The 18,825-nt window shown below is 41.5% G+C and overlaps 1 protein-coding gene across 1 annotated transcript; it reads left to right on the plus strand.

Annotated features, from left to right (window-relative positions):
- The first annotated feature begins 2,125 nt into the window (after nt 1-2,125).
- ppap2d (phosphatidic acid phosphatase type 2D) lies at nt 2,126-18,792 on the plus strand. Its single transcript, XM_015031180.1, has 6 exons — nt 2,126-2,919; nt 14,735-14,892; nt 14,986-15,272; nt 15,407-15,464; nt 18,271-18,447; nt 18,618-18,792. Exons 1-6 carry the CDS (start codon nt 2,712-2,714, stop codon nt 18,720-18,722), a joined length of 993 nt encoding a protein of 330 aa, XP_014886666.1. The 5' UTR covers nt 2,126-2,711; the 3' UTR covers nt 18,723-18,792.
- The last annotated feature ends 33 nt before the right edge of the window (nt 18,793-18,825 follow it).

Here is an 18,825-nt window from a genome sequence, read left to right on the forward strand (position 1 = left end):
CACAAACCGTGACAGCGATCACATCTTGACTTTTTTTTCCCCCTGCTCCTTCAGAGAGCTTTCAGCAGGTGGCAGGATAACCCAAAAAGTGAAAATAAATGTGTCATCTATAAGTAATTACAGAATCTCTACCGGCAATGGAAATGAAATCATGTATTTTCTTGTATGCAGACACAGTTAAGTTTCAGAACTCTGTGGATGAGGAAAACTATCCAAAACCAATTAGCATGTCTTGGTTAACAAAATTAAATAACAAAGGTAACCAGAGCATGTACAGAACACTGTTTTTTATTTTTTTCAATGATACTTTTTAGTTTTTGCTGAACGGTTATTCGACAGACAGAAGGAGGTCTTGGGCTCAGACCCTAACCAGACAACTTCCTTCTTTTTCAGTATGCTGGTTTCCTCTCACATTCTAAAAATATGAAAGTAAGGTTTGCTGTCACCTCTAAATTGCCCAGATATATGAGCGTGAATGATTGTCCCTGTTTCCCTGTGATGACCTGGCAACCTGTTCAAGGTGTGCTCTGCCTCTCAGCCACTGACCACCGGATGAGCTCATGGCTCTCTCAATTCTTCAAGGAACAAGGAGGTAAAGAAAGTGGAAAATCCACATATGAACTAATGTGGCCCTACGTGTAACTGGTTGTACCCCTCTTGGTAGAAACTTCAGCCATTAACCTCAGTCCAGAACATGCAACCAGGTTCTACAGAGTCTTGATACGGGTTTTCTTAGTTGATTTGTTATACTGAAGCAGAGACATTAAAAGCTTTAGGATATTGGTCTTGAGATCTCAGGTTTCAGACCCATGGAGGATATTTGGCCCACTCTTCTTTGCAGAATTGTTTTAATTCAGTTTCTTTGTAGGGTGTTAGAGAATGGCTGGCTTAATTAAGGCCATGCCACAGCATCTTATTCAGATTTAACATCAGACTTGGACTATGTCAATCTAAAACAAAAGCCTGTTTTTGGTTCCCATCAGTCACAGTTCCTGAAGCAGCAAAGCCCCAGGCCTTCACGCTGCAAAAGACATGTCTAGCTGTTTCTGCTATGTACTTCTTAAAAAAACAAACACTTTATTAGATGGGGTGTGCATAAGACTGACATGACACTGTCATAAACATGAAATAATGTCTCTCAGGAACATGAAAGAGTCTTTATGAATGTTGTCATAAAGTGTCATTCTGTAAATAATGACACTGTTAAAGCAAAGTTGCTTTAAAAGTTGCCTTGAAAGTCCATTAAAAGTCCCAACTTTGCATTAAAGTGCCATTATTTCCAAAATAATGCAATAATGACACTTTATTAAAATATATTTTTATGCTAAATAAATGTAAAGGTTGGTCGCTTTTTTTTTTTTTTTTTTTTGAGTCAGTGGTGGATTTTCCAAGTAACTGCTCCCTGGAAGCCAATTATGTCAAATGTGATTCTTTATTTTGAGCTGCAATCCTTTCAATGTTGTTCTGGGTTCTTTCATGAACTCCTGGCTGAGTTGTCAATGCACCATGGAGTAATTGTGGTAGGGTGGCTCAATACTTATTGCTCTCACTTTGCTTCCCTGGACTCTCAAAAGTCTCTGAAGTAGCTTTTTGCTCCTTCCAGACTGATGTGTGTAAATCATGTTGTTTCTGCTAAAGGGGTTTCATGATTTCACAAGTCAGGCAGTAATCGGGTCTGGGCGTGGCGGGTCAAAGCGAAGCAAAACAAAAAAAAATGCTAATCATAATTAATTCATGATTCAACAAAACGGGGGAAAAAATTCCACATAGGATCAGGTTGGTTTGTTTACTTTACCTTCAATAGATGCAATCACCATTTCAGAATAGCTTTTTGTATTTACTCTGTTACTTATTGGAGACATCTGTGAAAGGACATAGCCTTTTTTTTTTTTTTTTTTTTTTTTTTTTTACTGTAAAACGTGGTTTATTTCCTCAACTGAAGTACAGAACAGCGTAGCTCAGCAGCCACTTGCACATTAGGAACAGCATAGTTGAACGATGTGCTGTAAACAAAGTGTCCTTTTATGAGTTTGTTAGTGGAACAGAACAGGAGCTGTAAGTGGGGCACGTCCTGACCTGGGTGGGACAGTTTAACGCCTCAGGAAATATCTGAGTGGATGGAAGCAGACAAACAGCGGGGAGGTCAGGGGCGGGGGTAACATGTGGGTTACAGTCTGATCAATACGCATCGATTTTCAGGGTCTGCAGACGGAGCCCCTTTCGATTTCAGACCCAGAGCTGCAACAGCTCACAGAAAACAGGTATGAGCAGTAATTGGGTTTTGAGCCCAACAAAATAAAAGGGGAGGAGCACTGTGAGAACTTCAAGTCGTTATGATTCAAGGGACCGAGCAGAACAACATGCTTCCACTCAGAAATGTGTTGTGAACTTAATCTAGAGAGTACTGCTCCCTTCGGGTCTCTGCTTGATTCCTCAGCTTCTCTTACCCACGTCCTGTACTTCTTATTGATGACAAACTTTGCCTCAAGGGGAGCGGTCGATCAGTTGGTGACCGAGGTCTGCTGCTGCTGTCAAACTTCAGCTGACATGGATCTGTTGCACCGACGGACGCACTGAACAGTTTGGGGAATTTTCTTCACTCGACAGGACGAACTGACTGCAATTAATTTGTCTTCAACTTTTTTTTTCTTAAAGTTATACCTACGTATATACATAAAGAAAGAAGAAGAAAAAAAAAAACTTTACCAGACATGCAGAAGTTAAACTCAAGCGGGACGCACTGCAGCACGCTGCCCCGGGACGCAGAGCTGCAGCTGCGGTTGGCTGACAGCGGAGGCTCCGGGGAAGGGAGGGAGAACGGCGCAGGGATACATTTCCTCACCCAGCCCGAAGACCAGGGCTCGTTCTGTACCAAGCGGAAGATGCTTGTCGGCTTGGATGTTATATGTCTCTGTGTTGGTAAGCAGTTTATTCAAGTCTAACTCATAAGCCTAAAGAAGTCACTGCTTTCGTGGGCCTTTTTACAACATATAATTGATGATCAACTTTCTTTCTTTTCAAAACTCTCACGTGCATGCTAGGAATAAAGTTGCTTTTCGGGGAGAAAGGAAAGCAGCGACATCAAATGGGAATTTGGTAAAGTTAACACAGCTGCAAAACTGTTTTCCAGAAGTTCCAGACGTGGAAAATGTTCCAAGAGGAAGAAAACTCACGTGGGGGAGAAAGAGGGAGGGCAGGAGAGAGGGAGGGAGGTACGGCCCAGGGCAGGGGTAAGGGGTGGGAAGGGGGTGGTCATCTGGCAGCAGCAGAGCTGTCCCGAGAATTCATCTGTTCCCATGGCAACCCCACAAAGTTCCCGGGACAAGAACGTGGGAATCAGGATGAAAACATGCCTCGTGCTTGTGTTCTCGTGCTGAAAATTACCCCTCCTCACCGAGCTCTTTAGCCTGTCTCACTGCAGGATTACTGAACGTTATCCCCAAGTAATTTACCATGCGCAGCTGAAAAATTTTCTAGGCTTATTATGTGATAAATTAGCTGGCAGAAGCACAAAAAGAATTCTTAATACCAGTATAATAATTGGGGAACCTCTGCCAGGGCTTAATTATGATATGGGAACAGTAGAAATGAGCTATTATGAAATGTGGATGTCAAACAATAATAGCCTTACCTAGGACGCAAATAACAACAAACAACGACTTTCCGTATTAATGTTCTAGCATACCTGTCTTGTCTCGAAACAGAAACCATTGCCTGCTTCATGTTCAGACAAAATAGCAGATGTAAACAGTCATAGTTGTAATACCAATCTACGTGTACAAACAGACGTGTTTATTTAGGATTTTTCTTGTGATGGGATCAAGATTCAGTGCTGTTATGTTTGGCTGGAAGAGCACAGGTGATGAAGCTTTTATAACAGTCTTAAAAGCCACATAATCAGAACTATTATTGCTGTACTTAGACTGAACTGAACTTTTCAAACATGCGTTGAAAGGATATAAAGCAAATAGGAATGTGAGAATGCTGCATCAAACTTAGAGTAAGTTTGTTCATCTGGACACAAAATATAATAACGTAATGTCAGTGTTTTTTTTTTAAGTTTCATTCCTTTTTATAAATCGTGATGAAATATAAATATGTTTACACTTTTACTTTTCTTTAAGTTATTATTCCTTTTACAAAGAAATGAGATTTCACGGCTGATGTTCACAAGAACACAAAGTAAACGTTTTAAGGATGCATTTCAAGCTGGTTCAAAACTTTGCGTCTGTAGGTTCAAAGCGTATTGGCTCTGTGTTGAATCTTAACCTCGGAGTGGTTGGTAGTGAGTGCTGCTTGGTAATTCTAAAGGTTGAAAGGGTAGATTGGTTTCTGCTTTTCTTTGTGACAAACACAGGGAACAGAGAACTGATGTTGTGTGAGTAAGTGATGATTCGTTTAACTAGCAAACACGGGAGAGGTAGAACCCGTCAAGGCAGACCAACGGGTCTGCTCGTTGGCAGTTGAAGTGTAAAAAATAAAGAGACAAACAAAACTGCTTTGTGAGGCTCTTAGATTCAGTGACACACAATTCTTAACCCTAAAGGTATGCAATTAGCTTTTCACTTAGCACGCTTCTTAACAGCTGGTTCCGAAAGTGGTTGGACACCCGTCATCATCACTCAGTAGAGGAAAGGTCAGCTCTGCTAAAACTCCAATTGACCATGCGGCTTTCATTCTCGCAGAGCTTCTTCTAAATTTTTATCCTTAAAGGTTTTGGATTGAGATACATGCATTGATGTTTGGTAGACGGCAACTTGCTGCAGAAAAATTGCAGCGTAAATTGGATATAGTATAATTCCCAGATCCATACTTGGCCTTCTTAGAAAAATGAAACGCTGCACAGACTTTTGTACCTGCTGCTTGGCTGCAGCCTGTCTTTGGGAAGAACACATTTTCTTCATGGGCTAGGATTAGTTTTACAATGTAAAATCTGTGTCATTTGTTTGGAGAGAGACCAGAGAAGTAAACTTTGCAACAACAAAATTTAACAACATATGCGCCTTAATCTAAATGTGGGGCACAGGAATGTAGTCGTCACAAAACATAGTTTGACAGATTCACTAGTATGTAGACATGAAGGATTTTGTGTCCATGTAAAAATAAAGTCAACAGTTGTTGAAGTGTGCAAATCTTCTCTATTTGTATTAGTTAAAATGACTTGTGGTAGAAACAGTTTGAACAACACATTTAGATTTATTCTTTCCAAAAAGCAGGTACTTTATATTTGTTGTGCCTTTTTCATCTTTTACCGTTATTACTGAAAAAGAGAAACAATTTCACCAGATGAGACTCAAGTGTTTGGAAGCGAGATCAAATGTAGGAAAACATAGCTTCGTGACATAATTGGTGAATGTTGTGTTTGATTATGATTACCCCACATTTTTGTCTGTTCTCTTTTTGTTTTTCCATCACCACAGTGTCCCCCATCTCTCCCCCTGATCCTTGTGGTTGTGATCACTAAGACACATTTATTATTTATGGCCAGAGTGGATGGTAATCATGGCAGGTGGACTTCTACAGCCCCGCAAATAATGCGTTAAAACAGTCGTTTGCAATTGTGATACTAAACACACTGTAATTAATCATATCACATGTGGCTCTAAAAATAAATTACAATTTATAGAGTGACCTATCAGAATACATTTTTATCTGGTATTTCGGTTTTTCTTGGTCAGTACTGGCCATACTTGCAAACTTTTGATCTGTATTTTATACAAGCCCGTATATCATTCAAAGGTGTATTTATTCTATTAACTCTATTCACACATTATGTAGAACAATTGCAGTCTGATGTTTTCAGGCCGTTATTTATGTTATTTATGATGATTTTTCACTTGCACCTAATGAAAACATAGCATTTAGAATTAGAATATTACATCAGACCAATGAAACAATATTTTTAATATACAAATATGAGATTAACTAAAATAATTTAAATATCTGCTTAAACATTGTGCTTTTCAAAGGTACTATTAATCTGAAAAACAAGCGTGTTTGGAATGAGTTTTCCCATTTCATGTTTAAAACTAGATATATTCAGGATCTTTGCTGTAGGAAAAAAATCTTTGATCTATTGAAAGCCCCGGCTCTATTGGATAAATTGCTAGTAAAATGCATTAAAGTGTGTTTTTCTTGAGTTGTTTGAGAAATTTTTGTTGCGAAGCCTAGCTAGCATCAGATCCACAGTGCGACCTCTTCTTGTGAAGTTGGAGATTCTTTGCATGCTGCAGTGAGCGCCTTTAAATCACCACACCATAACACACAATCGGTAATAAATGATATTATTAGCTCTACTGTCTGTCATCTGTTTGATTCATCCTTGTCTTTGTCCTGGTAACCAGCATGCTTGCTGACAGCAGTTGCTGAACTTTGACTCATCTGCTGGCATTTGGAAGTGAATGGCCCCACTTATTGGAAATGAATCGGACTCTTCATTTCATAGGCTGCTTTTCTCTGACGAAGAGAAAAAAAAGAAAATCCCCCTAAAACACATTTGTTAGATCTTCAGAGACAGTTGACCTGGAGTATTATTCGTGCTTTGGATGGGGGAATTTCACCCTGAGGCGTCATCATAATTATGTGATCACCTGAAGAGTGATTAAGTCTTCTGAGGCTTTCAGGGCTTTTCCTCTAAAGTTTAGCTCAATGTGGCAACATAAAGTTTCTATGATGTGGTTACATTTCTAGTCTTCAGGGTTATTGACAAAATAAGCAGAGGCTTTGACACCGGCTACCTGATTCTTACTCAACACCAGGTTTGCTGAAAATTGTTATTCTTCAGTTATAAGGCAGGGCTGGTTACAGGCTGCAAAGACATGCACATAATGCTTGCTTCATAAAGACGGATTGTTCTGGATCAGCTCGGCTCTCCTTGTGTAAGCTGCAGAATGCAAATGCCTGAGTTTAGTCAAGTGTTTATTCGTGTGCTTAAGTATATGTATGCATTCCTGTTGAGACTGTAGGGTTCAGACTAAAACAGAGCTGACAAAATCTGCGCCCTGTGGCTGGGGCTAAGATTTAGGGTCCAAACTTTGAGAGGTCAGCACATTTTGGGTGTTTGTCATTTCTAAAGAGCAAGCATGGACAGGTCTTCCTGTCTTTTCACAGCTTTCCACCTGCATTTGGTGTTCTTCTCCCTGTCATCACCCCAATAAAGCCTCTCACAAGGATAATTCAAGGATAATTGGGCAATAAATGAAGGTGGCATTAGGAGTCCTCCTCTAAGCTTATACTGGACCATTAGGAAAGCCTCTAGGGTTGACCTTCTTCTAGAGGTTAAACACTGACCTGTGTTCTTTTCACACGTTTGATACGCACAAGAGGCAGAAGTACAGAAAAAGACATGGCTGTGGTTTGTCTTAGCTAGATTCACAAAATGAAAGGCAATTAAAAAAAAAAAAACAGTTTTGCAGCAGAATGTGTTTCCCAGCTGAAAAGTAAAAGAAAGCTGTATTCAGATTATCTTCATTGTGGGAAGCAAGATTTGGTTCCAAGACGTGAAGCAGCATGCTGCGACCATAGATGGCCAGTATCTATGATAGAAATCAGGATTCAAGCAGAGCTTGTTCATTCGACTGTATCTCCACTTACACAACATATTCTTTGTCCCTCTCTTTGCTTCAAGCAAACTTTATTTTAGCAGTTCAGGTGTCAGTAAAATCAGTGATCCAAGTGTGTTCTGTTTTTTACATCTCTATGTGTTTTGGGCGGCTTTATGCCAGAAGGTTTTATTCCTCGTCTTTTGACAGAGAAAGCTGCCGAGTGAGTAAGACGGCTGGAGGCCAACGCGTCACAGCACGTTTGCATGTGCCTGCTCAGGAATATTAAATAGCTTGCAATGTGTGTAATTTAGTGTGTGTGTGTGTGTGTGTGTGTGGGTGTGCTTGTGTGTAAAAGTGTATGAGTCATATGGCTTCTAATTCCAACGTTACTACAGCGGCCATGTGCTTGCTGTTTGTTGACAAATTTGCCGGTCCTGTTTTTCTGAACGTCTTGGGCCCTGACTCCCTGAAGTTATGGAACAAACTGGCATCACTCTGGGGCTGACAGATGGAGAGCTATTAAAAAGTGGCTCAGTCAAATCATTAGTCAGTGGAAGAAGTGACTCTGCATACTGCCTCTTATTAGTGTATCAATGCATCTTCTTTCCATTTGACAGCACGGTCAGGGTTCAGGAATCCATTAAGAGTTCCTTTCTCCAGAAAGACTACCATCCACTGCACTGCAGTTTACTGTATTGCTTCGTTCTCCTGTTAGTATGTTACCGGACTGAGAAATGTCTCAGTTGCCTAAAGGCTGAGGGGCAAGTGAAAGCCTGTATGAGCTGACATCCTTTGGGAGGGATATGGAAGGATACAAGATGAAGATCTACAATAAAGGGCAAAGGTTCAACCTTTGGTACCTGTGGGATCCTATACAAAGCTGTCTGTTTATATCTCAGCAAGGAATACTCAAAAAAACAAGTTTGGCTGCCGAAAGCTTCAAATGTAATTTTAATGAGACAGCTGCAGTCTAGATGACAGTTCCATAAATGCCTTTGGTGGTTTATTGGTATTAGCCTTAATGAGTGAACGAAGATCCGTGCAGCATTTCAAACCTCAGCGCTCGTTAGTTGGAATCGGTCTGGAGAGGGGTCTCCACCAAGTTTTCCACCTGACTTTGATTACAAACAATAGCACTGCCTTTGAGTCTTTCAAAAGTAATGGCTCTTCTTCTTCTGTTTAAACAAACTTTCATCTCGCCATCATGAGATGTGTAATGTTTATTGTAAAGTATGTCTTTCCCTTTAAGTCACCACACCCAGGTTGAACTGTGCACACACAAGAACTGCTCTCCTCCTTTGAAAATAACCTTGACAGACCTCTTAGATAATACATAACAACTACTTATCTTATGCCACTGGTTTGTCCTTCCCTCACAATGACTATCTCTGCTCAGGTCAGATGAACCCTGAAGAGTGTCAGGCTGCTCATAGCTAAAATGTCACTAGGTCTGTGTAAACCCATCAAGTTTCTGTCTGTATCAAGAACTTCCAACCATTTCTTCTTTTGATTTGACACTTGATTTCAGGTCAACATAAGGCATGCAGTCCACTTTTGGCTTCTGTCGAAAGTTGTTGTTCCAGCAAGTTTCCATTTAAATCAGAACTGACCAACATACCCATCCACATACACCTATTTCCAAATATATAGTACTGTCACTTCTTGTCAACTTCATAATAAATGCATTTTCTGTCATCCAATCCACCACCCTGTCTTGTTTTCACATCGCCACCATTCACCTTTCTGTGTGCACCCTTACCCTCTCACCACAAAAGCTCTCCAAAGAACACCTTGAAGGTTTCCAAAATGCATACAGTTGGAACATGTCCCTTTTGTTCCTGCTGAATAAGACAGACAGACATGCATGACACTCCACTCATACCCTTAGCACCGAAACTGGGCTCCAGGAAGCCGGGCATTGAAGCGTGAAGAGAACAGAAGCAGCTGTGGGTAGCATGTCTCCTCTGGCCAGTGGCAACAATAAAGGTGTTAAAGGGCATGGTGGATTTTTTTTTTTTTTTTTTTTTTTTTTTTTTTTTTTTTTTTTTTTTTTTTTTTTTTTTAAGTAATGCAAGTTAAATCCAGGTAGAAATAGTTGTGGTTTATTTTTCTTGTATGTCTGTTTATTGATTTGGGCCAATGATATCATTGTTTTTAGCTAGACTGGTGCCTTGTGCTGAATCACTGTCTTTCTCTCTGGGCATTTTCTTGTCTCCCATAAGATGCATGATGATAAATGAAGCAGAGAGGGATTCTTGCTTTGGGTCCAGCTGCAGAAGACGTTGATGGTATCTTAGGGTTCAGGATATGAGTCTGTTGTGACTCCTCAGACCTCTTTGTTCTTCGGTGATAAATCTCTTTGTGGTGCCATTGGGGCAGACAAAATACATCAGAAGGGAAAATAGAGAACGTGTCAGTGCAGCAGGAGTTTAATTGTTCTCCCGCCTGTCCATCACCTGAACTGGGTCACCAAGAAAGAACAGGGCAGGACATTGTCTGCTGGCAATTGCATAGTGTCATTGGGCTTTAATTGGTGGTGAGAGTGAAACATTATTTCTCACATTGCCACAAAAGACCTAGCTCAGACTTTATAGAGATTACTTGGATGCCAGTTTTCCGGCATCACAAGCAAAAACCCTCGCTGCTGTTCATCGACATATTAGGGAAGACGTCAGGCTGCTCCTTGTATTGTTACTGGGGATTATTGTGGCCATAAAAGCCTCAGAATATGTCAATGCATCATTTTGCTACCCAGCACTTTTTTTCTGCCTCTTTTTAAAGGGTTGGCCAGAAGAAAAATAAGCAGCTTGGAAGATTTATGTAGAATACGTTGGTACGTGTAAGCTGGTCAAAGGCCAACAGGAGATGGACCACCCGTCAGGGTGGCTGCATTGCTCAGTCCCAAGCTGCAGGCCAGATAGACCTGTGTTGACAGGTCACTAATTGTGTGTCCTTCACTTTTGTCAAAGGGCAAAAGCTGATCCAAGCCTGTGCTATTGGGTGCAATAATACAGGTGGCCATTACTGCTGCTTAGATCTAGCTCCAGGCTGTGTCCCTTATCTGTGAGGTTGGATGGACTGTATAACAAATAGAAGCAGAATACACCAAGGTTATCTAGGCATGTGATTTTATAAGAGCGCCTTGAATGTACAGCATGTCCTTGTATATTTTTTTAGATTACTCCTTTGGCATTGAATATTTTGATGAGTTGTTTTCATTCTGAGTGATTCTTTTCCCTTTCTGCTCTGGTGGTGTGTTTAGTTGTCTATTAGTCTGTGGGTTTAAGCTTATTTGTATGTAATTGTGGGTTTTAAAGTGTATATGAATCTCTGTAGGCATGTGAGGGGTATTCTCTTAGCTGAGGCGGGGTCGTGTTTACAGAGCGGGTCCCAGCAGAGCCCAGATCCCTGACCCTCACATTCCAGAACCGCCACTAATCGCCTCCGTGTGCTGCTGCTCTTGGAGAAGCCCTTGTTGCATCTTTCATTACTCTGTCTATTGAATTTTTTTTTCTCACACAACCATTACTGCCCAAATCATCAATAATCTTTCCCCTGACTGCCCATTTTAGCCTTGTTTTTACTTTGACACTCCATGACAGAGAATAACTATAATTTACTTACTTTTTGCTCGCAATCTTTAATTACTTCCTTATTTTCTTGTTGTCGGTTGTTGTTTTTCTCCTCTCACAGTGAGCTCATTCTGCACCGTGGTCATAGATGTGTAAATTAGAACCAGAAGAGTTTCTCAGAATGGGGCTCGTCTCCCCTCCTTCTTCTCCCTCTTTCTTTTCTGTCCCTTTTGACTATTTGAAAGAATTCTGGCTCTAAAGCCAGGCCCAGAGAGCAGCACATTTTGGTTCGGCTCTTTGAGCTGAACCACTTCTCTGCCTCCTCTCGGTTTCCTCACAGGCCCTCCTTTTCTGGCTTTCTTTTAAGCATGCCTAGGCCAGGTGCAGAGGTTGGCTCACAGCTGCCTGATAGATGATGTGACAGTCTCTGGAGGGTTTTTGTGCCTTGTTGTGAAAACAGCTTGTGTAGCTGCAAAGCAAACAAGAGTTTGTAATGCGCGGTTAGGCCTGTGCATTTGGTTTATGTTCTATTTTTGTTGATTAACTAATTTTGAATGTGAATCGCCGGATGATGGAGGTAACTTTTGTGGTTGATTTGAAGCCGGAGTGACTTGCGTCATGTTACTGTTAATACTGTTTAATGTATATTAGAGGCAAGTTGCACCATACTCAGAAACAGGGCTATAGCACCAGCCATTCTCATTGCCACTCACTGGATGATAAAACATACCTCTGTCTGGCTCAGCATTTCACGGGTCCCATTAGACACTGAGCAATGAAAATGATCCCTTAAAAAGTCCATGTTCATTCTGTAACAGCACCGTGTTTGGACCCTAATGGTGGGCCTATCCATTATCTCTCTGTCAATGCAGCAACATATTGATTGCTGAAAAAGGACTGGCTCTATCGTAAAACCCGATGAGGCGTCCGAAAGGGGATGCTAATGGATTTCATGGACGAGCAAAAAGCCTGTGTCTCTGTTTGTCACAAAACTGCCTCAGTTATTCTTAACATACGTCGGTTATGTTCAAATGGTGACTATCTAAGAGGACAAATCCTGTTCCCAAATATCCTTTAAAACGTTTTTTAGCAGCATAGCAAATTGTTGTGAACTGTTGGGTGTTACAAATTACTATTGGCATCCAGTTTTAAGCTAGACTGTTGTAGATTAAACTGACTGCAACGGAGAAACGCACACTGAAATGTCTGAATTAAATATACATTTCCAATAGCAAAAAGCAAGCAGGACACCCTTCCTCAAACAATTTCCTGTTTCAGTTTCCAATAATTAGGAGTCTGCTTTTCAATATAACATTTTCTGTTATGCTAATACCTCTTAGGATACATTGCCTGAAAAACAAGTTCATGAATGTTTTTACATTAGGTTTTGTTACTTTGTTGCTTAACTTAACACAGCACATAACCTGAATCCCACAATCCCTACGGTAATACCTGGTGGCAGCATCTTGCTCTTGGGATACCCTTCTGCTGAGGGAACAGGGAATTTGATCAGAGTTGAATTGAGTTAAAACACTGGAAGAAAACTTGTAAAAAGCTGTGGCAGACTTGAGACTGAGCTGCAGATTCACCGTCAGGCAGGACAACATCAAACATCCAGCATGTTCAAAGCATGTTCGTGTATTAGAACGGCCCAGACGAAACCCATGAGCTGAGACCGAAATCAAATTAAGAATCTTTTGCAATACTTGAAAATTATTAGGTAGAATTATAGGTAGAATATTATTACATGCTTTTCAGATTATTAATTGTTAAAAACAATCTTGATGTCATTTATCATTTTCCTTCCAATTAACAGTTATGGATTAATTTGAGTTGATCTGTCACACAACACCAAGGTTGGTGGTTGCGGCATAAAATGTGAAGAAGTCCAAGTTGTGTGAATCTTTTTTGTGAAGCATGTCTTCTGTGCCGAACATTAGGAAGATTTTTCTGTGTGGTCTGTCAGGGTTGCAAAACCTCTGTGGTCGCTACACATTTTAAGCAGCTCTGCCTCTCAAGATTTATAGGATTTCTAAATATGGAATAAAGTACATGCATATCAATTTACTGTTAAAGCTTAGTGTTTTCACTAAGCTTTACATGATTTAAAATCAAAGAGGTCAAAACAAAAGCTGAACATAAATGATGAAAGGATACCTGTGGGAGGTGTATGGGTGTGTGTATGCATGTGGTGACTGAATGAGATGAGTGAGAGATTGGGGTCAGATGAGAGGTGCCTCCTATCTGTCTCCCTCTCTTTGTTGGCGTCATGGCCCCTGCTATCTGTCTGCTGTGGGTTTTCCTCTCTGCTTCCATGCTAAACTTCCTAAACATGGCTCTGTTTTGTCTTTCTGTAAGGGCAACTTGACTTTGAACAGAGTTCAACCAGTTAATCTTGACTGTAGCAGACCTTTGTAAATCACGTTATCGTGCAATATGAGAGTTTAGTCTCAGGAGTATTCCGAACTTTAAGTAGCAGAAGAAGATAATTGCCATGGCAACTGTTTATCTGTACAGTGAGAGTGCTGTTGAATTGACGTGAAAGAGCTGAATGAAGACAATACAATACCTGACAATGGCTAAATGGATTATATTTAAACCTTAGATGCGTGTTTTCAGACCGCTGTTTGTGTGTTGGAGGGTGTGTTTGCTTGTTGTTTCTCTTGCCTGGATTTAAAGTGTATATCCTGTGCACTACAAAGTCACGTAGTCTGAAAGATTCCCTGGTAGGAGCAGCGCTTTTGGCCTGGGCGCGTTCCAACCAGCGAGCAGGCCTGGGATGAGAAGGAGAGGCAGAGGTTAATGATTAGTCCCATGTTCTCACTGCATTCCACAGGGGAATGGGGGGACATGGGATAAAGAAATGGAGGATTCTGGGTAAGCCTTTACAAGGTTATTGGCTATTAGTTTAAAAGTACATTCATTAGTTTTTTAGTGTTTTGGTGGATGGAGTGGCGTACTGAAACAGCATTGCCGCTCTTATCACTGAAGCGTTGCACAACTTTTAACTTTCACCGTCTGACTGGGCTGTCTGTTTTGCAAAAGTTAGACTTTGACCTCCGTTTTGATAATCATTTACCAGGCTGAAAAGTCAGGTTAGATGATTACTCATTACTGGTTTAAAATTAGATCTCTTTGAAGAGTGAATTCATTGTTCTTTTTTGCTCTCTGAAGTTCTCCGGTTTTTGTTACTGTGCTCTGTAATGCCCTCTTCCTCCTTCCTCTTTTGGATTTTCCACTTCTTCTGAACCAGTGCCATGCTCGTTTTTCCGAGTCTTTGTCTGTCAGTCCTCTTCCTTCTTCCTGCTCCCGCTAGCTGCATCCAGGTTGATGCAGCTATGAGTGGAATGAATGTCTTTCACCAGATTGTGTACCCAAATGCCTGATACATAATATCGCTCCTTACTTTACCTGTATCTCATGACAGAAGTCAGGAGAAAGCCAGCCTTTTATGCTGCCAACAGCCTGTGTCTGCATAAGGATGCCCCCCCCCCTCTCTTTCTTTTTGTCTCTGTGATCCTTTACTCACAAACCACAACTCAGACATTCATCAAGTCATCTTTTGTTTTTGTCTGCTTCGCGATCCTCACCCTTTTTTAATTTTTCTTCTCTCATCAGCTTCCATCCCATTTTTTGCATGTGAATTGAGGGCAGTGACTCCGTATGAACGAGGCTTTTTCTGCGGAGACGACAGCATCACCTATCCATACCTGGAGACGGAGGCCATCCCCGACACCCTGCTCATCGCAGGCGGCATCGCCATCACCGGCTTAACAGTAAGGCTGCGCATATATAAGTTCCTCATCTTTTTTTCCACCCACTTGTCCGCCGTGACATTAACAAACCAATTTCTGCTGTTTCTGTTCCAGATTGCTCTGGGAGAATGCTACCGTGTGCGCTTTCGAGGCGTGCTCTCACGAGCTTTTGTTAGAAACCACTACGTGTCGTGCCTGTACAAGGAACTGGGAAGCTTCCTGTTTGGCTGTTGTGTGGGGCAGTCTCTCACAAACATGGCCAAACTCAGTGTGGGGCGCCTGCGGCCGAACTTCCTCTCTGTGTGTAACATCACATACGAATCCATTAACTGCACTCGTGGCAGCTACGTCAGTCAGGTCAAATGCAATCCACGCCATGACAAGCTGGTGGTAGAGGCAAGGTGTGTGTCTATGTGTCTTCTTTATTTTCTTTGTGCTCAGTGATAAAGTGCTAACCAAGGGTGGGTCATGGTGTTGGTTAACTCAAGCAGTTAATGTGTAACATGTGACATCTTTTATTAATCTTCTCTTTCAGGAAATCCTTTTTTTCCGGGCACGCTTCCTTTGCCATGTACACCATGCTCTATCTGGCAGTAAGTGCTTCACAGACACATTTTCCAAGAAACTAATCACAAACACGACCTTCACTTTCACTTACGAGCATATATGCTGCAATTACTAAAGGTGTTTGTTTTTTTTTTTTTCTCCCAAGTGCTGCAGCTCCAACTTTCTCTTTAGTGAAATAAAACTTTCAAGTACTGATCCATTGAGGCTAGAGAACCAAATTTGCGAGTATTCATGAATCATCTCAACACAGATGAACAAACACCGACAGGCATGTGCTGTTTAATACATCAACTCCTGATTGTGAAGGAGGGGATGTTCGAGAGCAGCAGCTCCCAACATGCATCCTGCCTCAGATCGAAAGAGCTGGAGAGACGGAGAGAGATGGTGGGGGCTGGAGAACGAGGGAGGCTGTTTTCCACTGGGAGCCTGAATAGATGAAGAGACTCCACAAACAGAGGAGGCCTTGTTGTGGTTCTCATTTAGCAGAGGGGGTGGAGGACTGAAAGTGCCTGCTGAGAGATCGACAGGCTTCTTTCAGCAATAGACACCCTCTAAACCCCCTCCTCCGACTCCCCCCTCCAACTCTTCATCTCTCTCCCTTTGAATGCACTGCCCAGCGCTCATGGCTGCTTTGTGAGAGAGAAGTGACAGTTAGAGGGAGACAAAAGCCTGTCATCATCCATACAGTGTCCACATTCCTTGTGTATTACCCATAATTAATCCATAATTGATCATTTCAGATGACCTAAATATTTCCATGCACAAAGTAGCCTCTCTTATGTTTCATTCGTTTGCTTTATGCCGCTGGAAAAGAAAGCTTCAGTGTGTCTATCTGGGATTTTATGTGATGTGATCTTTATGTTGGTCTATGTATGACGTGGGAAAAAAAAAAAAAAAAAATGCCTTTTTCTTTTTTATTTTTTTTTTAATTTCTTACCAGTAAAATCATTTGATAGGCCTAAATAAAACCCAGTGCTACCAACTACCTTTAGAAGTCACCCTGAAATAATAAAAAACATTTTCTTCCATCCAAACAACCCATAACTGTGGCTGAGAAATTAAAGTTGAAAATTACTTTCACATAAAGAAGTCTATTGATGTCTAAATGTGGTTGAAAAGTGGTTTGGTTCAAATGGTCTAACCAAGTCTGACTTTCAACGACTTTTTCTTTAAAAGGGGCCTTGAAAAGTAAAGTTTTCAACATTTCTTTCTGGCTAAGTAGAGACGAAGAGTGACCAGCCTGAAGGAGCTACTGAGCAGAAGAAAAATATTCTTCAGGGAATTATTGAGAGTCCTGAAGGCCAGAGCAGCTCTGTGTTATTCTGCAACACCTCTTCAACCTTAGCTTGATCCAGAAGAAGGTTCCAGAGTTGTGGAAGACGTCCTGTCTTGTTGCAGTACAGAAGAAAACTCACCCATCATTCCCACATCATGAAAGTGCCGGAGAGACTCCGGTTGGCCCACCTGAGTAAGCAGACAAGACATTTCAGGACCCCCCTGCAGTTTGCTTATTGCCGTGGAGTTGGAGTTGCCATCATTCATCTGCTTCAACAAACCCACTGTCACCTGGGAATAGGAGGCAACACTGTGAAAAATCACGTTCTTTAATTTCTCCAGTGCATTTAACTGAGTTCAGCCTGATGTGCTTCATCAGAAACTTCAGAGGACACAGGTGGAGGCCGTCAATGACTACCTGACAAACAGACCACAGTTTGTGAGACTGAAGGACAGTGTGTCTAACCAGGTGGTCAGAAACACAGGCGCAACACAGGGGACAGTATCCTCGTCGTTCCTTTTCACTCTCTACACTTCATGCTTCCAGCACAAGTCCAACTCTTGTCATCTGCAGAAATACTTCTGATTCTGTAGGGTGTATCAGACATGGACAAGAAGTTGAGTCCAGGAAACTGCTGGACCGCTTTGTGACATAGTGTGGGAACAGTCATCTCATCTTGAACGTGAACAAAACCAAGGATATGATTGTAGGTTTCAGGAGAAACAGGGTTAGATCAAACCCTATTTCCATCGTGGGAGCAGAAGTGGAGGTGCATACATTGTTTTACAAAAGATGTAGAAAAAAGTATTTTTTCTGGAAGGCTATATATATATATATATATATATATATATATATATATATATATATAAAGTAAAGATCTATATATATTTTCCTCATAAATTTGACAGTTATACTGCATACATATCCATTACAAGGTGATGAAGTTGATAGCAGGAGATAAAATAATAATAAGAGGTGTTCAGATAGACAGACAGCTTTGCACATTGGCTTGCTCCTTCCTAATGTTTCAATAATGTGTAGACGACTCAGGCCTGTAGGTACATGCCTCTCGGACTGCAGCCAGCTGCTTGTGCACAAAGCAGTGGGAGTAACACCTGCTCACAGTGGGAAGTTGAGAAAAACCCAACGAAGGTCGACTTTCCTGGAGGAATGTGGGCTCCGTTGTCTGATAAGCCCAGACAGACCGCAGATAACTTTATAAAGCTCTTCCTTCCTCAACATCGCACTTAAATATATTTGGAATCCGCAAATTTCTATTTTCCCTTCAGCGCCGATGTGGTTGATGAACGTAGGGATGGGACACGGCATAAGAACTGTTTATGGCGTCACGCCAAGTTTCTGTTTTCCCTCTGGGTTGCAGATGGAGCGGATGCTCATCTTTCACTTAAAGCACTTTGTCTCCTTTTGCAGAACTTTAGTCATTAAACATAATCACAGTTTTATGTGTTTGGGGCATGCATTAGCACACAAGCATATATTAATAGTGTGGTGATTGTATAATAACAGTATTTATCTTCTTTTTTTTTTTTTTGCAGTTCTACCTGCAGGCTAGGCTGTCGTGGCGAGGAGCTCGATTATTGCGTCCGCTGGTGCAGTTCCTCTTAGTGATGCTGGCCATCTACACAGGCCTGAGCCGCATCTCTGACTACCGCCACCACCCCACTGATGTCCTCACCGGCTTCATCCAAGGGGGACTCACTGCATACTGGGTGGTATGTCCAGAGTTACTTTCCTCCTTGCAGGATGAATTTCTGTTTCCTTTCGAGGAGTTAGGTTAAACAGTAGTCTCGTTCCACCGCCTCACTCTGCTCTCTCATGTGGGGTTTGTGTATATCTCCTGACGCGCTTCTTTTTCTTTCTTTTTTTGGTTCTCTGCCTGCAGGCTTTTCACATCTCGTCCATGTTCAAGCCCTGCACCCGTTCAGACATGTCTCCAACAAGCGTGTGCCTAGAGAGTCCACTGTCCAGCCAGCAAACGGTTTGCTAGCAGGTGGTGTCAGGAGACAAACAAGAGGGGCTGGACTGCAATAAAGCAAGAGCAACAGATGTTGAAAAGAGAAACATTAGTATATAAAGTAAGGGAATCATTT

Source organism: Poecilia latipinna, unplaced genomic scaffold, assembly GCF_001443285.1.
Source record: "Poecilia latipinna isolate Pla-1442-1.1 unplaced genomic scaffold, P_latipinna-1.0 Scaffold200, whole genome shotgun sequence".
Lineage (NCBI taxonomy): Eukaryota > Metazoa > Chordata > Actinopteri > Cyprinodontiformes > Poeciliidae > Poecilia > Poecilia latipinna.

What these genes read in the sequence shown, in the direction of transcription:
- ppap2d (XM_015031180.1), top strand. Translation starts at nt 2,712, where the DNA reads ATGCAGAAGTTAAACTCAAGCGGGACGCACTGCAGCACGCTGCCCCGG. An exon ending in AAGCTGGTGGTAGAGGCAAG is followed by an intron (nt 15,273 to 15,406) that starts GTGTGTGTCTAT and finishes CTTCTCTTTCAG; the next exon opens with GAAATCCTTTTTTTCCGGGC. An exon ending in ACACCATGCTCTATCTGGCA is followed by an intron (nt 15,465 to 18,270) that starts GTAAGTGCTTCA and finishes TTTTTTTTGCAG; the next exon opens with TTCTACCTGCAGGCTAGGCT.